The sequence below is a fragment of the Topomyia yanbarensis genome, chromosome 2, assembly GCF_030247195.1.
Source record: "Topomyia yanbarensis strain Yona2022 chromosome 2, ASM3024719v1, whole genome shotgun sequence".
Taxonomy (NCBI): Eukaryota; Metazoa; Arthropoda; class Insecta; order Diptera; family Culicidae; genus Topomyia; species Topomyia yanbarensis.
Window position 1 is genome coordinate 209,684,537 of NC_080671.1, and position 22,535 is coordinate 209,707,071.

Below are 22,535 nucleotides of genomic sequence, written 5' to 3' on the forward strand. Positions count from 1 at the left end.
ATATTTTTCATGAAAATATTGTATGGTACCGAAAATACCGGTACTGGCTTGTGTTCAGTACCGGTATTACGGTACCAAAAATGGGTCGGTATTCCCGGGATTTTCGGTACCGGTATTACCGGTACCACAACCCTAGCCCCAATCACGGTTGGCGTTAAGAAGCCTCTTCGCTATCGAACAGAAACTGTAGCCCTGCGAAAAATTCACAGCTATCAGAAATCGAGCGGGCCTAAATTGTGAACCAAAATAAACCACAAACCAACAAGTACTTTTCAGGACCAGCCAATTATATTCCAGTAAGATATAAATGAAATTTTCATTTTCCATTGCCTTACAACCTGCCTCCCCCTTTCCTTTCGGTTTGAATTACTATCAATTTTGATGATGCTGTGCGGCGGGGACACAGGCAGTTTCCATTATAGTGGAAAATTTAGGTTTGCGCGGTTTTCACAAAAGTTTTTTAGCTGTGTTTTGAAACGGAGCACCTATATCGAAACGTTAGAAAACGTTCGATTTTTGTAAATTGAATCATTGCAATAACCTGTCTACAAATCATACAATTAACTTTTTTATTTTGTGCCATTCTACTTGAAAGCGACGATATTGTTCACAAGTGGCTCACTTACCATCCAACGCTCTTGACAAGCCACTTTCTGATGCTTGTAATAACAAAACTTCAATTCGATTCTTTGTCGATAAATTGATGGCCCTGAAAAGGACCTTTTGTTTGGGCAGTGTTCGGAATTTACTTGGAGCTGGTGTATATGGTAACAGTTTTGGTGCCATCTGAGACGGCGTGCTTGGCCAACTCTTCTGACAGCAGCAAATGGACGGCGGTTTGAATTTCGCGGGAGATGCTGCAAACGAACTGCTGCATGCTGATGCTGCAAACGAACTAATCGTGAACAACAGCATACTGAATTTTTATACCTGACTACAGCACAATGTAAGCTCGTCCTTTTTTGTGTTGTCCTCAATATGTGTTTTTCGTAGCTCCACCCCTTCGTTGGTCGACCAAATATTTTTGATAAAGAACAAAATTGAAATTGTGTTTCCAATACGGAGGTTATCGAACACTCACCAACATTCATTCGTGTTTCGACTAGCGAGCTGAACGGACGCTCCCGAATAAGCGAGCATAGGCAAGCAACAATCGGAGTTCATACAGTAGCAAAGTGGAAAAAACTGCGCATTTAGTTTCGTCTCCCGCGAGTGCGACAACCGGCATAGACCGGGAAAGCCTCCGCTGCCCTTTGTGTTAGGGTAGTGTCCGCCGGAATAGAAAAACAAATTGCCATTGGAAAAAAAATACAGTGTGAAGGTGAAAAAACAGTTCTACCGTCGATCGGACAGGTTATTTTTGAGTGCAAAGTGAAGTGAAAAACCACGTAACTCGACTCGTTTCCCGTGATAGTGAAAACCGGGTAGGCCGGGAAGTTTCCCCGGATAAAGCCACTGGGAACAAAAAGTGACACTAGGTGTGAAATCGGAAAGTGACGTTGCAAGTAGTGAAAAAATCGCCAACGGCGATTTACTCGGCTGGGTGTGCAGAAGCAAGCTTACGGAAGTGAAGTGACGCTATCGGCACAAACAGACGTGTCGCAACAAGCAGTGAAAAATCCGCCATCGGCAAGTAAAGCCGACGGGTGCGCGAAAGCTTAGCTTACGGAAGTGAAGTGACGCTATCGGCACAAACAGACGTGTCGCAACAAGCAGTGAAAAAACCGGCATCGGCTAGTAAAGCCGACGGGTGTGCGAAAGCTTAGCTTACGGAAGTGAAGTGACGCTATCGGCACAGACAAACAGACGTGTCGCAACGGGCAGTGAAAAAACCGCCATCAGCTGGTATAGCCGGCGGGTGTGCAAAAGCTTAAGTGAAGTGAAGTGACGTTATCGGCACAGTCAAACAGACGTGTCGCCGCAGGCAGTAAAAAACCGCTATCGGGACGCGATTAGTGAGTGAAAAAGTGTCGCAATCCGTAAACGTGCATCGTAGCGAGTGACTGGCTAGATTATTTCGGCCGGCCGAATGGCCGACGTACGGGCTGCCTCGGCCACCGGATGATTCCGGCGCTGGCTGTCCGAGCTGGATGGATCCGGAAGGAAAGCATGGTAAGGTGATCGTGCTATCACTCAAGGCTGCCAACGAAGGAGTGCTGCCAAAAAATCATCCCTTCAGTGTCGGTAAGTCGATCCAACTTTTAATTGGTAATGCATATTCCGTTACTACCGAATCAAAAGGAACCAAGTATATTTTGAAAGTAAGACAGCAAGCACATGCCACCAAGCTGCTCGATATGAAAAAGTTATTCGACGGTACACCGGTTGAAGTTACAGCGCACCCCACACTTAACTACAGTAGGTGCATTGTAAACTGTTCGGAGGTCAATGACATGTCACAGGAAGAGTTGCTAACCGAGCTGGCTCCTCAAGGAGTGACAGCAGTACGCCGGCTCACGAGAATGGTGGACAAAGTGAAAGTCAATACGTCCACCATGATACTGACGATGGAAGGAACCACCTGGCCACAGTACATATATTTTGGAGCGCTCAGAGTTCCAACGCGATTTTATTACCCCGTACCCATGCTCTGCTTCAACTGCCTGGAATACGGACACACAAAAGCTCGCTGCAAAGGTGCATCTCGATGCCAAATCTGCTCGGCCCCCGAGCACAAGGCTGAAGACTGTAAAGGAGTGAGTAGAAAACTGTTTCCACTGTAAGTTAGGGCATAAACCGACCGAGCGGAACTGCCCGGTATACAAACGGGAAAATGAAATTGTTAAACTAAAGGCAGAACAAGGACTATCATTCGCAGAGGCCAAAAAGATATACGACAGCCGCGTCGGTGCAAAATCGTACGCCAACATTAGCAAAAGGCTAATAGTACAACAAGATAGCAACAGTAAGGACAAAGAAATCGAAATCTAAAAGAAGAGATAACTCCCCTTCGAAACCAGCTCACCTCTGTCATCGCTGAACTGAAGAGACGCCCAAGCTGCCAATGCAAAAAAACTGACGAAGAGAATACTTCGAAAAAGGAACAACGGAACAAACGTGCTAAGGAAATATCGCCGGAAACAACAACTGGAACTGAATTTCGTCCTCCGCCTTTGAAGAAGGTTTCTTCAAAAATGAACGATAACACCCAACCTGGCAAAAACATTCAAACGTCCGCAACACAGCCGATGCTTGAAGACCCAATCGAAACCCTAAATTCCGATACTAATACGGAAGAAATGAGCATCACGGACAATGAATCTGACCGATCCGATACAATTGTTATCAATCGAAAGGGCAAAAGGAAACACCACCGAACCAAAAATGCAACCACCAACCAACAATAATAGAAGAAAGAATAGAGTAAATTTAGTCGATAACAATTTTGCTCTACAATGGAACATCGCCGGATTAAGACGCAGACTACCCGAATTGCAGTTGCTAATAAACCAATACTCTCCCAGTATATTAGCACTGCAAGAAACGATGACACCAATCATTTCAACCCCCACCATCCAAGAATATGATATGCACCTGATAGAAGGATCATTCAACACAATCAAGCACGGAGTTGCTCTTGGAGTGAAACAGGGCATTCCTCACAACCGGCTGCAACTTAATACTGACATGCAAACGATAGCCGTCCAAATAGACAAACCAAAACTACGGTTGCCAGTGTATACATACCCCCAAGCGAGTATTCAACCAAGAAAATCGAAAAACAACTCAATGAACTGATTCTTCAGTTACCCGAACCTGTAGTGCTATTAGGAGACTTCAATGCTGCTAGCACCGAATGGGGTTCAAAGCACACCGATCGGAAGGGACAAATGCTAGAAAAATTCCTCGGGGACAAAGGACTGATTTGTCTCAACGACGGCACGAACACCAGAATCAACTTCTCTAATGGTATAACGACTGCAATTGATCTCTCGATAGTATCCTGGCAAATTTCAGACAGATTCAGCTGGCAAGTGGAGGAAGACAACCACGGCAGTGATCACTTCCCTGTTGGTCGCTCGTCTCCGACAGTTTGTGCAAGACCACGATGGCGATACGATGACTGGAATTGGGAGAAATTCGAAAACGATGCGGAAAAGGAACAGACACTAAAAGAGTTTCAGGCAGCACGAAAAAATTCAAGGACTGCTATCGACGAAGCAAAGAAGTCAAACTGGAAGAAATTCGTTGAGGAAATCAACCCGGCCACAAATTCCAAGAAGCTTTGGGAAAAAATTAATGCTCTGAGCGGTAAAAGACGGAACAATAAAAAATATCTGCGAGTCGACGGCACATTCACCGATGTACCTGCTGACATGGCCAATTCACTAGCCGACCACTTTGCAGCAGTATCAGCAACTGGCGGCTATTCAGAAGCTTTTCAGGAACGGAAAGCCGAAGAGGAGAGAAATATACCCGACTTTGACGTAGCACCCTCGCCGTTGGATGCTAACTTCAGCTTCAGCGAATTAAATTGGGCACTCAACAAGGCTGCAGGACTATCAGAAGGCCCCGATCGAATAGGCTATCCGCTTTTGAAGCATCTTCCCCCTCGGGCGAAACTGATTCTACTTGACATCTACAATGGCGTCTGGAGTAGCGGTATCGTCCCGGCTGAGTGGAAGGAAGCAACAGTAATACCAATCAAGAAACCCGGAAAAGAAGGAACCGAAGCGGACGAATACAGGCCTATATCACTAACAAATCAAACAACCGAATTGGAAACCGGCAGTTTGCCTTTCGTCCAGGCACAGCACAGTGGTCGCAATGGTACCAAAACGTGCGTTTAATTAATGGTGCTCTAGGAGTTGATTTTAGCGATTTGGTGTGTTAGAAAAACTTTTTCAGAATGAAACCCCCCTTCTTTTGATGTATACTGAATTGTGATTAATCCACCTAAAAGTGAGATAGAAAATTTATTTACACTAACTTTTAAGATAGAGGCACGATGTCAATGACAAAGTTATAGTAAATTCTATTGTGAGAAAACTTGTTGAACATGCAAACTCTCCAAAATGTAATGGTGTTGAGATAAAGCACGTTGTTTGTGGGAGGCACCCAAAAAATCATTTTTTTATTATAACTTTTTTCTGAGATTTTTGCAATTCTTCAAATGTTCTATGAAGTTGTTGAAATTAAGAAATTGCAGATATTTGTCGAAGACGTCAACAATTTTTATTTCAAAACTTAAGAGTTATTAAATAAAATGGGTTAAAAATACCGCCATTTTGAATGACAATTACTAAGAGATGTGGAAATATGTGGAAGACATTTCGATTCTATGAGAAAGACAGTGAAAAGTACTATAAGAAAAAATCCTACTCACAGCGGGCATCCACCGGCCTGTATATAAAAATACTTTCCGACAATGCATGTTTTTCATTTTGTAACAAAATAAGTACGACTTTTTCAACATAAATTTTTAGTGATTTTTTTCTATGTGTCGAATATTCTAAAAAATCATTGAGAGTAATAAATACACATATAAATCGTGAACTTTGAATTTCTGTTATCTGAAACTATTCATAAATTAACAGGATTTGTAAAGTGAACACTAGAGACGTCCAAAAAGGTTTACTGTATTTTCATGAGAATGAACCATAGCAAAGAGTATTAGATATCTTTTTCACGAAACGACTGTGTAGTCAGAGTTGCTACTTAGGATCCGACTTGCCAGAAAATCTTTAGAAAAATATTTTCACCTATATATTGCATCTCTGTCAAATTTTAACCGTCAAAAAGGCAAGGGGTCTCAGAGGCTCGGCTAGTTACAGTTCCCTAGTTTCAATGAACTTGTAATTGGAAATACAATTGATCGAGCGTTTTCGGGCTTTCGATTCTCTCACCGGTAAAACGACAAAAAAGAGGCTCTTGATTTCATTGCGTCTTAGAAGCGATGCTTTATGAAGTCACAATTTTCGCTTGCCTTTTTGAGGGTTAATTTCAAATATTTAATCATTCAATGCGTGCTTGCAAAAGAATTATTGACAATTACGGCCACGTAATCGTTTCATGAGAACTGCATATAGGGTAGACGAGTCCTTATCCATCTCATTAGTCGGGATGTCACAATATTTCGTTGATAACTCGACTTAGAGTGACTGGATTGCGCTTAAGTAAGTATCACCATCTTTCCTTCGTTCATAAGTAGCAGTACAGTTAGACTTTTTGAGTCAATGCGTTGAATAGAGATAGCAAATACTTATCTAACTAATGAGTTCCAATGGGTGGGATGAATAGAGGAGCTAAGATGAATTAGGGCGCAGTAACCCTAATACTGTTTGTAATGGTTTTTATTCTTGTAAAGACAACCAAAAATTTTTGCACATTTTTTAGTTGATCACTTCTGTTGTTGTGCTAGTTTAGGAATAATTCGTAAGTTGGAGACTACAGAGCTAAGAGTTTTGGATTCATATGTGTACTTTGACATTTCCAAAGATTTTTTAGAATATTCGTAGAATAGAATAACACATAGAAACAATTGGTATAAAAAGTTATGCTTAAAATGTCATAATTATTTTGTTACAAAATGAAAAACATGCATTGCCGAAAAGTATTTTTTATATATAGGCCAGTGGATGCCCGTTGTGAGTAGGATTTTTTCTTATAGTACTTTTCACTGTCTTTCTCATGGAATCGAAATGTCTTCCACATATTTCCACATCTCTTAGTAATTATCATTCAAAATGGCGGTATTTTTAACCCATTTTATTTAATAACTCTTAAGTTTTGAAGTAAAAATTGTTGACGTCTTCGACAAATATCTGCAATTTCTTAATTTCAACAACTTCATAGAACATTTGAAGAATTGCAAAAATCTCAGAAAAAAGTTATAATAAAAAAATGATTTTTTGGGTGCCTCCCACAAACAACGTGCTTTATCTCAACACCATTACATTTTGGAGAGTTTGCATGTTCAACAAGTTTTCTCGCAATAGAATTTACTATAACTTTGTCATTGACATCCTGCCTGTATCTTAAAAGTTAGTGGAAATAAATTTTCTATCTCACTTTTAGGTGGATTAATCACAATTCAGTATACATCAAAAGAAGGGGGCTTCCATTCTGAAAAAGTTTTTCTAACACACCAAATCGCTAAAAGCAACTCCTAGAGCACCATTAATTAAACGCACGTTTTGGTACCATTGCGACCACTGTGCACAGGCGTGGACAGCCATCTAGCCCAATTGGAAACAGTACTAGAAGACACACTGGAATCCGGCATGCATGCGGACGTAATAATGCTTGATCTGTCAAAAGCATTCGACAGAACCTGGAGACACCCGATCATCACTACACTCAACGAATGGAACGTTGGGAGCAGAATGTTAAGATACGTTCACAATTTCCTGGACGAGAGAAGCTTCAGAGTATTTGTTGATGGTGCCCTTTCGGATCGACGACCACTAGAAAACGGAATACCACAAGGCTCAGTGATCTCTCCAACGCTATTCAACGTTGATTGCTCCATCTGCAAACACATCCTGGAAGACATTGAAATTTTGCTATACGCTGATGACTTGATCCTCATCGCTATAGGAAGTTTTGCTCGAGCCGTTCGACTAAAAGCGCAAGCTGCGCTTAATAATGTGCTGACCTGGGCGGAACAACAAGGGCTGCAGTTTTCGACCACAAAATCTAAGCTGCTCCACATAGGCAACGGCGGTAGACACCGAAATGTGCCAGACTTAAAACCCGAGGATGGCACCATTGAAAAAGTTGGTAGCGCAAGAATTCTAGGAGTTCAAGTTGATTCCAAATTGAAATTCATGAGACACGCAGAGATTCTAGTCAAAGATTGCCAAAGCCAACTGCGGATAATTAAAGCAATTAGTAGGAGATACGCCGGCGGTAGCCGCCAAACATTGTTCAGTATCTGCAACAGCCTTCTAATAGCCAAAATCTCCCATGGTTTTGGACTTTACAGTCGAGGTGGAGAGAAAGTAATAAAACGGCTTCAACCTGTTTACCATATCGCCATTAGAACCATCTCAAGAGCACTTAGAACCAGCCCCATCCTCTCGCTGCTCACTGAAAGCGGACAGCTTCCGTTTGAACACCTCATAACCGGTCGACTTGTCAGCAAAGCGTGTAGCTGGCTGGAAAAACGGCCCGTTGAGGAGGAAATGATCTGCCCAATGGTCAGGCGAGCATCGGAATGGTTGAAGCGATTGACATCTTTTCAAATACCCATTATCAGTTCTCTTAAACGAGTTAGCGACCGAGCATGGGACGCGGTTGAACCCGCAATCGACTGGAGCATTAAAAACCAACTCCGAGCTCACGAAGCCCTAACCAAAATACAAGCCATCTTTAGGGAGACACAAGCGAAGCAATATTCGACATTAGTTCAGTTTTTCACCGACGGCTCCCTGGACAAAGACAGTGTTGGACTGGGAGTTTACAGCGATAGCATCAACATCTCCATGCGAATACCAGACTGTTGTACCATATTTTCAGCCGAGGCATTGGCACTATTGATAGCCACCGAAAATGCCCCGACCTCAGGACATACAGTCATCTTTAGCGATTCGGCAAGCTGCATACAGGCGATCGACCATGGAAAATCGCGACATCCGTGGATACAGGCGGTAGAAGATGCTTCCACTAAAAAGAAAGTCACGTTCTGCTGGGTGCCAAGTCACTCCGGCATACCAGGGAACGAAAGAGCCGATTTCCTAGCTGGCCAAGGACGAACAAATGAATGCACCGCTATCCCAGTCCCGGCCAAGGATTTTGTTAAGTCTATTCATTCTAAACTCCGACAAGCCTGGGAAATGGAATGGAAAAATTGCAACAACTTCACAAGAAGTATAAAGTCGACGACCCTACCCTGGAAGGACGTGACTGATACTTCGGAGCAGACTGCAATTACCCGATTACGTATTGGACACACGAAACTGACGCACAGCTACATCATCAAAAAAGAAGAGAAACCACAGTGCTGCGGAGAGGACCTCACCGTGACACACCTTCTCCTCGACTGTCAACGGTACCAACAAAGCCGAGATCAACAATTCGGAAACATGACTCTAGGAGAAATACACTCAAGTTTTTTTTACGCGGTTTTTTTTGCGCGGTATTTTTTACGCGGTTTTTTTACGCGGTTTTTTTACGCGGATTTTGAAATTTACGCGGTTTTCATTTACGCGGATTTTGAAATTTACGCGGTTTTCATTTACGCGGTTTTTGAAATTTACGCGGTTTTCATTTACGCGGTTTTTGAAATTTACGCGGTTTTTGAAATGTACGCGGTTTTCATTTACGCGGATTTTGGAATTTACGCGGTATCCATCAATGAGGTTCCCTTTATCGCGGATTCTTAAATTTAAGTGGTCTTCATTTACGCGGATTTTGAAATTTACGCGGTTTTCATTTACGCGGATTTTGAAATTTACGCGGTTTTCATTTACGCGGATTTTGAAATTTACGCGGTTTTCATTTACGCGGATTTTGAAATTTACGCGGTTTTCATTTACGCGGTTTTCATTTACGCGGCCTGTATCCCCCGCGTAAAAAAAACCTGAGTGTACTGCACCCAGAAAATGAAGAAAAATTAATAAAATTTCTAAAAGAATTATCACTACTTGATAGAATTTAGTTTTTAAGATGTTATGTACAATGAAATGTAAATATTATTTGAACTTGACGTGACGAATGAAAATATTTAAAGTCACGTAAATAAAAAAACGAAAACGAACGAACACTCAGGGTAAAAAGAGTAATGTAATACGGCACCTTGGTAAAATGTTTGAGAATTGAAATCTTTTTTGAATGCGCCTAGTAAACACGAAAATGTAAACAAACACACAAATGATAACTTTTTATTTTGTGTCATTCTACGTGAAATCGACGATATTGTTCACAAGTAGCTCACTTGCCATCGAACGCTCTTGGCAAGCCACTTTCGGATGCTTGTAATAACAAAATTTCAATTCGATTCTTTGTTGATAAATTGATGGCCCTTTTGTTTGGGCAGTGTACGGAATTTACTTGAAGCTGGTGTATTTGGTAACAGCTTTGGTGCCATCTGAGACGGCTTGGCCAACTCTTCTGACAGCAGCAAACGGACGGCGGGTTGAATTTCGCGGGAGGTTATTGTCAAGCGCTTGTAATGAGTCGGGCGGGAGACCCCGTTTGCAATGCGTTCGAAAATGTCTAATAAATCTGTTTATGATGCTCGACGAGACTCTGGTATCTGGATGGACCTCTTTCAGCACCTTGTAGATGTAGATGTACAATTTCAGTTACGATGCTGCAAACGAACTGCTGCATGCTGCAAACGAACTGAGCGTGAGCAACAGCATGCTGAGTTTTTATACCTGATTACAGCACAACGTAAGCTCGTCCTTTTTTGTGTTGTCCTCAATATGAATTCTTCGCAGCTCCTCCCCTTCGTTGGTCGATACACAAGCAAATTGTGTTCAACGTAGCTGTAATGGAATACCTTGCTGCTAAAGTGTTTAAATTGGAAGGAAATGCTGCCCGTGACAACAAAAAGACGAATTATCCCACGTCTTCATCAGCTGGTGATTCGTAACAACGAAAAGTTGAAAAAGCTGCTCTCCGAAGTGACAATTGCTCAGGGCGGTGTGTTGCCAAATATCCAAGCCGTACTGCTTCCCAAGAACAAAATTGAAATTGTGTTTCCAATACGGAGATTATAGAACACTCAGGGTAAAGAGAGTAATGTAATACGGCACCTTGGTAAAATGTTTGGGAATTGAAACCATTTTTGAATGCGCCTAGTAAAAATGTTTTCCACTTCACTCCAGTTTGTTTCTGACCATATTTGCAATTTGCGTACTGAAATAAATCATAATTTAGGGTTTAACCCAAATTGCTCTCCAGGGAGAAACAGTCCATGAAACAGAAAATGCAAACTTATTCTTTGAAATGATTTTGGTGGCCCTGAAAAGGGCCTTTTTATAATGATACAAGTGAGTTCTTCCTTTTCAACTTCCAAGTCCATACAAAGTGCGTCCCTGCCGCTTCAGAGTATAGACGACATTCATTGAGGTTTTGCGCTCGGCGTGTTCAGTGTAGGTCACGGCATCTCGGATGACATTTTCCTGCACACCATCAGCATTCGTAGATTAAATCGGAAATGCATTTTACATCACCACGACGAGCCAGACGCCGAATTTGGTGATTCCCCGGATTTTATCACGAAGAACCTTGCGATGACGCTTGGTAGGGAAAGAAAACATGATACCGCTCATTGTACCGTCCGGACGAGCATGTTACTCGTGTGGTAAGCGAGCACCCACTGATTCAAAACTAGCTCGCGTGACCTGTATATATAACATTCCCGTATGTAATGAAATGCTTACATGCTCCTTTTTGACGGCTCTGCGTGAGATGTGCTTGCAAATTGCGCATTTTCATCGCTGTTTTCGAAGGATTTTCTAAAATTCCTTGTTTTGGTTTATTTATAGTAGTCGCACTAATTCCGAAATTTAATACGAAATACGTGCACGAATTTCCGACCAGATATTGCAAAAATATTGCGATTTCGATCAGTAGAACGGAAGATATTCGCATTTCAAACCTGGGAAAATTTCTCAACTGAAATTTTTGAAACGGGACCCCATATTGAAACGTTAGAAGTATTCTACTTCAAAAAAAATAAACTTTGCTGAAGACACTATAACTAAAAAAGTTTATCGTGGTTCAAAGAATTCCTTTCACCTTTTTGCCAATTTGGATCCTCGTGTGAATTGAAAATGTCCAAAACTATCGATTTTCAAATGCCAACAACCTACCCTTCAATATAAAAAGTTCGCGAAAAGTTGAAAAAAAAAAATTCTATTTTGATGCACCGACGTGTCGTGATTTGAGGTCGTCGATGCTGTAGATTGCGTCGTTTTAGGATGGCCCTCCATGGTGTTGCGATGCTCTGCTATTTGAATTTGTGGACACTCGACCCACTGCTGCTGCTACCAGGCGATCCGTTCGCCACGCCGTCCGATGCACGAATGAGCCTGTGTGCGACGACACCGCGTCTTAAATGCACGCTCAAGGGAGGGGAGAAGTACTCGACCCACTGCTGCTGCTGCTGCTACTAGGCGATCCGTTCGCCACGCCGTCCGATGCACGAATGAGCCTGTGTGCGACGACACCGCGTCTTAAATGCACGCTCAAGGGAAGGGAGAAGTACTCGACCCACTGCTGCTGCTGCTGCTACTAGGCGATCCGTTCGCCACGCCGTCCGATGCACGAATGAGCCTGTGTGCGACGACACCGCGTCTTAAATGCACGCTCAAGGGAGGGGAGAAGTACTCGACCCACTGCTGCTGCTGCTGCTACTAGGCAATCCGTTCGCCACGCCGCCCGATGCACGAATGAGCTCTCCTGTGGCGATACCGCTTGTTTTATGCATGACGCAAGGATGGAGAAGTCTCCACCCCAAGAAAGCTTAATGAAATTAGGCGATAGAAGATGCTATTACGTATGTGAAACAGCCAAAATAAGTACCAACAGTTTAAATTAATCAATTTCAATGGCGTAATCTTTGTCTAGTTAATTAATAACAATTTCTTTTGGAGTATTTCAATTAATAAACTTATTTTTTTTATCTTGTCCGTAACATCTACACGACGGTACATTGAAAATCAATATCAATTCTTCAAAAGGGCTAATGAGATTTTTATAAACAAACTTATGTCACTCATTACTCCGCTGTCGAGTCGAATTCCATGAAAGATACACATGAATCAACATCTTTACCCTTGGTAGAATCAATTTCAGATGTCTTCTGGGTTGAAAATATATCAAATTAAGAGAAATCAGCAAAACAAAAGTTTGTTTACAAATCTTATTAGCCCTATTCTAATGTTGATATGGAAATGCCCAAAACTATTGATTTTCACTTACCAATAACTTCTTCAATATAACAAACTTTCCTCAAAAGTTGAAAAAATTCATTTTGACACATCGTCGAACCCCTTGTGTATTGAAAATGTCCAAAACTATTGATTGTCAACTGCCAATAACTTTCCCTTCAATATAAAACTCTCCCGAAAAGTTGACAAAAAATTCCATTTTGACACATCGTCAGACCCCCCCCCTGTGCATAGAAAATGTCCAAAACTATTGATTTTCAACTGCCAACATGTCCTTCAATAGGTATTTATTTCTAAACAATTGAAAGTTAACCGCATCAACTTCAACCCCAATAAACGGGAAAGTAACGCAAAATGTATCGCGATAACCGATGAACCGACGATGACGATGAAAACGACGATACAATTATCGACGATGACGATGAAGGCGACGATACATTATCGTTAACGGAGTTTCCGATGACGTTGACGGGTGGTTAACGTTATCGACGATGACGATTAATTATCGATTAACAACCCTGCAATTGACCCGGTAAAAATCCAACCAGTTCTGGATTACCCTATTCCAAAATCGGTTAAAGATATCCGCAGACTGTTGGGATTAGCTGGGTTTTACCAAAAGTTCATACTCAACTTTTCAGCTATCACAGCACCAATCTCTGACTTATTAAGAAAGGGCAAGAAAATTCTGTGGAATAAGGATGCTGATGCCGCTTTTAATAAACTCAAATCAGCCTTAGTAACTGCGCCCATTCTTGCCAACCCTGACTTTGATATCCCCTTCGTGATCGAAACTGATAGTTCAGATCAAGCGATCGGGGCAGTGCTGACTCAAACTCAGAATGGTGAGAGACAATGCCTTGCCTATTTTTCGAAAAAACTTTCGAGTACCCAAAGACGATATAGTGCTACGGAACGAGAATGTCTGGCTGTACTGTTAAGCATTGAGCACTTTAAACATTTTGTGGAGGGAACAAAATTTGTCATTCAGACCGACGCGATGAGTTTAACATTTTTAAATCAATGTCTATTGAGTCGAAATCTCCACGCATTGCTCGGTGGGCTCTTAAATTATCCAAGTACGACGTCATGTTTGAATACAAAAGGGGCAAAGATAATGTCTCTGCCGAATTTCTATCCAGAGGTGTAAACACGGTTTCAGTAACTATGTCTGATGTCTACACAACTGACCTGAGGGACCAGATCTTCAAACAACCTGATCGATATAAAGATTTCAAAATAATTGATAGTAAAATATTTAAATATATTACCAATACAACAAGCTTAGAAGATCCCACTTTCAAATGGAAGTATGTAGTTCCAACCCCTGAAAGACGGAATATTAGTGGCCAAATACACCGCGAGGCCCACCTCGGTTTCGTCAAAACCCTCGGAAAGGTGCGCGAGAAATATTACTGGCCAAAGATGTCAGTAGATGTAAAAAGATTCTGCTCCTCCTGTGAAATTTGCAAAGAGTCGAAGGTTGATAATTTAAACACCACACCGCCCTGCGGTAAACGTAAAATATGCTCTCGACAATGGGAAATGATTTCCTTGGACTTCCTGGGACCATATCCACGTTCAAGGAAGGGAAATGTTTGGTGTTTAGTGGTGTCAAATTTCTATTCCAAATTCGTCATGGTCCAATGCATGAGATCGGCCACATCACAAGCAGTGTGTACGTTTCTAGAAAACATGGTTTTCTCGGTGTTTGGCGTACCGACAATATGCATATCGGACAATGCGTCAGTGTTTGCATCCAAAATTTTCGAAAATTTGCTTCATGCGTACCAAGTTACGCATTGGAATCTAGCGGTATACCACCCTGGACCTAACCCTACAGAACGTGTCAACCGAGTTATTGTCACAGCGATAAGATGTTCTCTAAACCAAAAATCCTCCCACAAGGAATGGGACGAGGATATTAATCGAATCGCCATGGCTATCAGAACCCCAGTGCATGATAGTACCGGCTTTTCACCCTACTTTCTTAATTTCGGGAGAAACATGATTAGCAGCGGAAAAGAATATGAAGATTTATTAAACGGCGGTCACGACGATAGTTACTCGCCGGTTAGGTTTAAGGAAGAACAAAGAAAACTGCTCGAAATCGTTCAAAAGAATATGAAATCCGCTTATGATAAATATTCACGAAATTTTAATTTAAGGGCTAACGCGAAAAGACAATTCGAAGAAGGAGAAACCGTATATAAAAAGAATATACATCAGTCGGCAAAAACAAAAGATTTCGTAGGAAAGTTCGCGAATCGCTATACAAAAGTTAAAATCCAGAAATGTATAGGGACCAACACATTCATATTGGAGGACCTCTCTGGAAAGAGAATTCCTGGCACCTATCATTCTTCATTCCTGAAGAAAGCCTGAACAAAACTAAACGTAATCTAGCTATGACGGTAGGTGCTTAAAACTAAGCCTTACATTAACAAAAATACACACATCAATAAACAAAACACACATAGTGGTCATCAATTGAAAGTAGGTCGAGGGAGAAAATCGTGTCATCACCTAAAAATAAAGAAAATATTAGTCGGTGGCCAAAATTTTACACCCGATGTTGATGTCGAGAATACTCCATCCATCGTGGTTCCTGCTTCAAAAGAAAAGGAAAAAATAGGTTATTATCAAATAAATCTTATTGTGTGAACATTCAAAATGTCTGACATGTTAGTTAGGTTAATCATTAGTAATTAGGGTTAGTGTATAAAAAAAAAATTAACGTAAATATTTTCATTCCATATAAAGGCAAATCAAAACAATAATTAAAATCGAAGAACTTACCGGTTTGTCGAGAAATTCCTTTAGGCCAATTTCCAAGCTAGCAACGCCAAGAGCATCAGGAACATATGCCTCCATTCACCGCCATAGTGTTCTTGATCCCAATTTTCAGTCCGAAGAGTAGTTTTCAAAAAGAAATCCATCGTCGGTAGCACCCATCACTCGAACGGCCTGATCGTGGGCATCCCTATAATTCACCGTCCGTGATGACGAAAATCTAACTGCACCGGTAAACTTCGTCGGGTCCAGTAAGACATTCTTGCCTTCCATCGTCTTACGTTGAAGTGCATCCGGTACAACTTACTTTTCAACAGACTATAGAGCAAATTTTGACAGTTCGGTATAACCAGTAATGACAATCAGCTGTTTCGAAGCACCCGTTACCACCCATTACCACCGTCGCGAATGTTCGAAAAAGCTTCTGTTAACGCCTTTTGATAGGCAACCCACTATACACAATAGCCCCAGTGATTTAAAATTCGAGTTCGGATGAGCGCGTTTAGTAATTGAGTGTTCGCGATAATCGGAAATTAGGAAATCAAAGATTTTTTTACACAAAGTTGTAGAGTTACAAAAATAATCGGAAATCAGGATATACTTCTTTTCATAACGGTATGAAGTAATTAATTAGTAGGGAAACAGTATTTTCCATAAGAATGGGAAGTTAATTTAATGAGAGTAAATCGTTTTCCATAGATTTATGGAGTAAATACAAACACACAGAAATGAGGTGCGAGTAATCAATTTGTGCGGAAGAAACTTTTTAGTGAAGTGATTGTTTCCCGACTAGTACGCCTACTAATTTTACTGTGAATCACCTCAGAATAGTATCAGCTTTACGGAGTTTGTGTTATCCAGACAGAATAAAATTCTAATTCGGAATAAATAAGCAGAAAAAAAAACTTTACATCTCATCAAGCTGTAAACCTAGACATTTTATACGAGCAGTGTTATCATTGTGTGAGTAATATATCATTAAAATGCCAAAATCTGTGAGCGACCGAGTACAAGCTTCTTCGTCCCATGATAACATGGCACTCACTGATCTCGCTGATATGATGAATTCGATGCTGAAAAGCTTCTCCATTGACATGAACGCATTAGTAAACAAGGCTGTTGTAACGATGGTTGAACAGATTGCCCTATTGAAAACCCAGTATGAGGAAAAATTCAGTTCGCTTGCTAAATCGGTCGAATTAGTAAAATCCATGGCACTTGTGCAGGCAAATAAAGTGGAGAATGTGTCGAAACGTAATGAGCTGATCGTCCATGGAGTTCCGGCAGTTCGTGATGAATGTCTGTATGATTATTTCATGAAATGGTGCATCAATTTGGGCTATGTCAAGGATGAAGTTCCAGCAGTACACATGTATCGTCTTGCAGGGCTGCCAGCTGTTGCAGGGAAGAAGTCACCGATACTGATTGAGTTTGCTTTCTGCAGTCAACGAAATGATTTTTTCGGGCGCTATTTACGAACCCGTACGTTGTCGCTTCAGTTGCCTGGATTTCATAGACACGTTCGACCCTTTGTCACAGAAAATCTAACTCTAACTGCAAGAAAAGTGAAATCAACAGCATCTCGATTAAAGAAGGCAGGAATGTTGCGTCGAGTATTCGTTAAAGATGGTGTTGTAAATATATATACGAATGACAATCGGAAACTGGCTATATCAACTGAAGAAGAACTACATGATGCGCTGTATACACAATAAACCTATCTAAGAAGTTATTGTTTAATTCCTTCCAATCCTATCATTATTTTCCTCTGATTCCTTCCTAAAAGTCAAGCTGTTTGCTGCATGATGCTGTCCCGACCGTTTGCTGTTATTGTTGCTTTGCTGTTGTTGCTGCTGAAGTTCATCGTTACTGATATGCTGAGTTACGTTAGAAAAACGAATTTTAGTGAAATAATCACTTCTAGAAAAGTTTCTTTAGTCGCAAGATATATAAGATGATATTTATTTGGATTTTAAAACATGAAATTAGTTTACTGTTAGATTTACATTCAAGACATTTATTTTTTATTGCTATGCTAGTTCGCGCCTTAATTTTATATAATGGTTAATCCGGTCCAAAACAATTCCTCTTCAAATATGGATTTACCTAGCATTGTACTTAACGCTGCTCTCCCTAAAAATAAATTTTCGGTGTGCTCCATTAATGCACAAAGTATATGCGCTAACAAAATGGTAAAGCTAAATGAGTTACAGTATCTAGCAACTAAAACGAGTTTGGATGTTATATGCTTGGTTGAGTCATGGTTAAACAATAGAACGTGCGATTCGGCATTAAATATAAATGGTTATAGTATGGTAAGGCACGACCGGGATGGCAGGCTGGGCGGAGGAATCCTAATATTTGTTAAGCACAAAGTAAAATTTAAGGTAGTTGAGCTTTCTACAAATGAATTGAATACTGGAAGCACTGAATATGTATTTCTGAAAATTATCTTGCATGAATCAGTAATCCTGATCGGAGTTTTCTATAATCCTCCTTCATCAAATTGTTGCGAACTACTGTTTGAAAAGCTAAACTTAATTGGAAACAACTATGGTAATATTATATTATTGGGAGACTTTAATACTAACTTGAAAAGTGCAAATAATAGGGTTTCAGCTTTTAAAGATATGTTAACTGCTGTTTCAATGTATAATCTTGGGATTGAACCAACGTTTTTCCATCGAAGTGGATCATCGCAATTGGATTTGATTTTAACTAATCAGCCCTCCAAAGTTATAAGGTTCAATCAAATAAGCCTCCCAGGTTTCTCTAGCCATGACATGGTATTTGCATCGTTTGAATACAACAATAAGTTTGAGCAAAACCTTTTTACATATCGTGATTATAACCAGTTGAACGTTCACCATGTTGAAAATGAGTTTAGTAATATAGATTGGGGCACATACTATCAATTACATGATCCTACCATGCTCCTGGACTTTTTTAATAGCAGTATTCGGATATTATTTGACCGGTGTGTTCCCTTGAAAACTGTTAGAACAAAGCAAAAGTATAACCCTTGGTTTACCACTGATATACAAAAATCAATGATTGATCGAGACTTAATGTACAGAAGGTGGAAATCGACGAATAGCGTGCAAGATCACACCACCTTTAAAAGGTTACGGAATAGAGTAACTTGCAGTATTCAGAACGCTAAAAGACTCTATTTGGAGCAAACGTTTGGAAATAATATAAGCACACGTACATATTGGCAAAAAATTAGGCAATTGGGGATTAGGCAAAATACATCCAATGATATTGATAATTATTCAGCGAATGAAATAAATGATTATTTTACAAATTCATTTTCACAGACTCAAATTACAGAATCTGATACGCCAATTGTTCGTGATGAGGACAATTTGTTCTTTTTCAACGAAATTCAGGAGCATGAGGTAGTTAATACGATATACAGCATTAGCTAAAACGCAGTCGGAATTGATCAAATTCCCCTCAGATTTATTAAAAGTATATTACCGATTCTTCTACAACCAATAACCTATTTATTCAATTGCATAATCAGGTCTAATATTTTTCCATCAGGCTGGAAATTTTCGAAGATTCTTCCCATTCGAAAGAAAAGCAGTCAGGACAATTTATCAAATTTCAGACCTATATCAATTCTTCCAGCCTTATCCAAAGTATTCGAGAGGATAGTCAAAAATCAGATAAACATATTTTAAACAGTAAAAATCTACTCTCGCCATACCAATAGGGTTACAGATCTGGATTGAGTACAAAAACAGCTATGCTCAAAATTATAGATGATATTGGTGCTTTAATAGATAAAGGTGGCTCTGTAATCATGTTATTGCTAGATTACTCCAAGACTTTTGATACAGTGAACCACAAGAACCTATGCAAGAAATTAAGATCGCATTTCAACTTTGCATTGAGTGCCTCTTGCTTGATCCACTCATACCTAACAAACAGACAACAAGCAGTTTTCCATAATAATACCTTATCAAATTTTTTACCGATTTTGTCTGGTGTTCCGCAAGGTTCTGTACTTGGACCGATGCTTTTTTCTCTTTACATAAATGATTTGCCAAATGTACTTAAATATTGTTCTATACATATGTTCGCCGATGATATTCAATTATATTTTAAATGCAACAGTTTATCAAACTCAAATAACTGCAATGCTGAATGAAGAATTGAAACTAAATGCTTCTAAAACTACTGGTTTATCTATTTCTCTATCCAATACGAACTTCGATCAATCGCGACTGAACCTTTTTATTGGACAGGATCGAATTCGGTTTATTGATGAAGCGGTGAGCCTAGGAATCACGATACAGTCTCGATTCTCATGGGATAGGCATCTGCTAAACCAATGCGGAAAAATGTATGCAGCCCTGAGATCACTACGCCCATGGGCTACATATCTCAGCACGGGTTGTAAGCTTAGACTGTTTAAGTCATTGACATTCCCGCATTTAAGCTCAATGGATTTCCTCCTCTCAACTGCGTCGGCTGCTGTACTTAATAGGATTAAAGTCGCACTAAATTCGTGTGTGAGTTTTGTTTATAGTCTGAATCGGTATAGTAGTGTCACTCATCTTCAAAAAAACCTGATCGGTTGCACATTTCAAAACTTTTTCAAAGCAAGGTCTTGCATCATCCTTCAAAGAATAATAAAAACAAGAAAGCCACAGTATTTATACACCAAACTTCAACCATTTAGGAGTCAACGAAATAATAAATTTGTGATTCCCAGACACCAAACTGCTCTATATGGTAAATCCTTTTTTGTTCGAGGAATAGTTTACTGGAACGAGCTGCCAGCAAGTATCTCTCAAATCCAAAATTGTGTAGTATTTAAAAATAAATGTCTTGAGTGTTTTTGTTGAAGTAATTTTCTTGTCATTGTTAATATTTGTAAGTTTTTATTCTTTCTTTTGTTTTGTGTTCGCGACGCACTTGTTCCTTAGAAAATATCATTGTAACGTCAAAAAGATGTATATCTTATGTTACTTGTGAAATAAATATAATAATAATAATAATAAATCAAACAAATTTAGTAGGGGGAAATTGCCAACATTTATAATGTAGCCAATCAGTATGAACGGGTAATACATGACAATGAATGAGTATGAACAGAGTAGAAATCACCACCAAACCACCAAAATCACAATATTCAAAACAGAAAGTAAATTAGGATTAATTATAAACTTTAATAATGAACAAAAAAATTTTGAAAACAAATCATTTTCAAAAATTTTTAAGCTAGTATATGCGAATGTAACAATTCATGTTGTTACATGAAAAAAAAATTATAGTCGGCCTTGAAACCAATCGATATTTGCGCATGCAATTTTAATACCCAAGCCCCCTGTCCGTCATGTAAATAATGTTTGAAAAAAAACCCTATCGCTGAATAGCAAAACTATAATTAGTCCAACAGGCCTTAACCGTCTATAAACATATATAAATTTAGGCGTATACCAACCCACTCACTCCAACTGATACAAGATTAATTAAAAGCGGATACACCTTCCTAGTCAATCAAAATTCAGTATCCTAATTAGAATAAAACAATGGCTGGAACCGGAAACAATTTTATAGCCAATCAGATCGTACATCAAACAATCCTGTACTGGGCTGAAGGCGCAGTACAGTTTGAGATTGCATTTCTCGATCAATTTGGTGGGGACCGTACTTGAGTGAAGGTGTTATTTCGAGGAATTCGAGAGGTTTATAGACGCGCAAGTAGTAACTTTAAAAAAATGTGGGTGTTTGGTCTGGGGACCAGTGACACACGGGCGTAGCTGGAAGGCAAGCAGCTGGTTCTCCGCCAAATTTCATCCGGGAACGCAACCATCCCGTCGATATTCGTCCGGGAAAACACGAATCCCGCCTACCGGCCATCGCTACATCGGCCGAGCTGTGCGGCCTTCCAGTCCTTCCCGCCCTCCGTGGCCCATGCGGTCACAGTCATACCGCCAGAATCGTTCCGGATCGTCATCCTTCAAACCGTCGCATCCGTCGTTGGAACACCGTCGTGGCTGGCCAGCGATACCAAGTAAGACCGTTCCTTTTGTACTCACTAACCAGAGCTCTGGGGGGAAGAAACCAACCGCTGTAAATAATGTTAAACGCCAGTGTAAATATAAAAGGCTAGATTAGATGTGATAATTTTGCGATCTTTAGTTTAGTTTTAATTTTGGTTCAGAATTACGGTTTCGGATTAAATCTCTCTACAATTTTGATTTTTTGGTATTATTATTATTTGGGAAACGTTTTAGAGAACTAGTTCGGTGTAGGGCAAAATCGGGGGACGACCTCGTTAAAACATCTGGAAGTGTGCGTTGTAATGCTTGAGCGATGGTACGTCTCCATTGAACAGATCGTTTGCTTCGCGTTTTTCGAGCAGTTGGCTCGCTGATTCAAGACTCGAACCTGTTTCCGATTTCGAAGCTTTTGGGTGGTTAGGAGTGAAGTGCAGTTTGGGTGAGAATTGGGATACGTTTTACCCGCCCTAATTTAAGAGTCTTTGGCCGGACACGAACTGACCAGTGGCCTCTCGAGAGAGAATGGCGCTTAAGTCACTGGTTTAAAGTAACCATCTCCCTGAAAACTCTTTTGCTGTCCTTTCCATAGCTCTCGAAGGAAGATTGAAAGTTACACCACGTAAAGCAAAATAGGTCATAACCCCAAGTCCAAGGCGTGAAGCGACCCGTGCCGAGGGATGAGTGATCGAGGGGGTGAAAAAGATGCTTGGTCGTTAACGGAGCCTGTGGGGTGCCTGGACAACCTCCACAGTAAGCGTCCCTTACCACGTTACTGCGGAGCTCTGGCATGGCGGACCTTTCTTTTTCGCGCGACTCGTGGGATCAATGAGCGACGTGAAAAACAAAAACAAACAAACAGAGGTGCCGAACCCCTTTG

At 40.5% G+C, this 22,535-nt stretch overlaps 1 protein-coding gene across 1 annotated transcript; it reads left to right on the forward strand.

Moving 5' to 3' along the window:
• Window positions 1–2,090: 2,090 nt before the first annotated feature.
• On the forward strand, window positions 2,091–3,347 carry LOC131680009 (uncharacterized). The gene is made up of 3 exons (XM_058960745.1): window positions 2,091–2,184; window positions 2,242–2,696; window positions 2,961–3,347. Exons 1-3 carry the CDS (start codon window positions 2,091–2,093, stop codon window positions 3,345–3,347), a joined length of 936 nt encoding a protein of 311 aa, XP_058816728.1.
• Window positions 3,348–22,535: the final 19,188 nt, after the last annotated feature.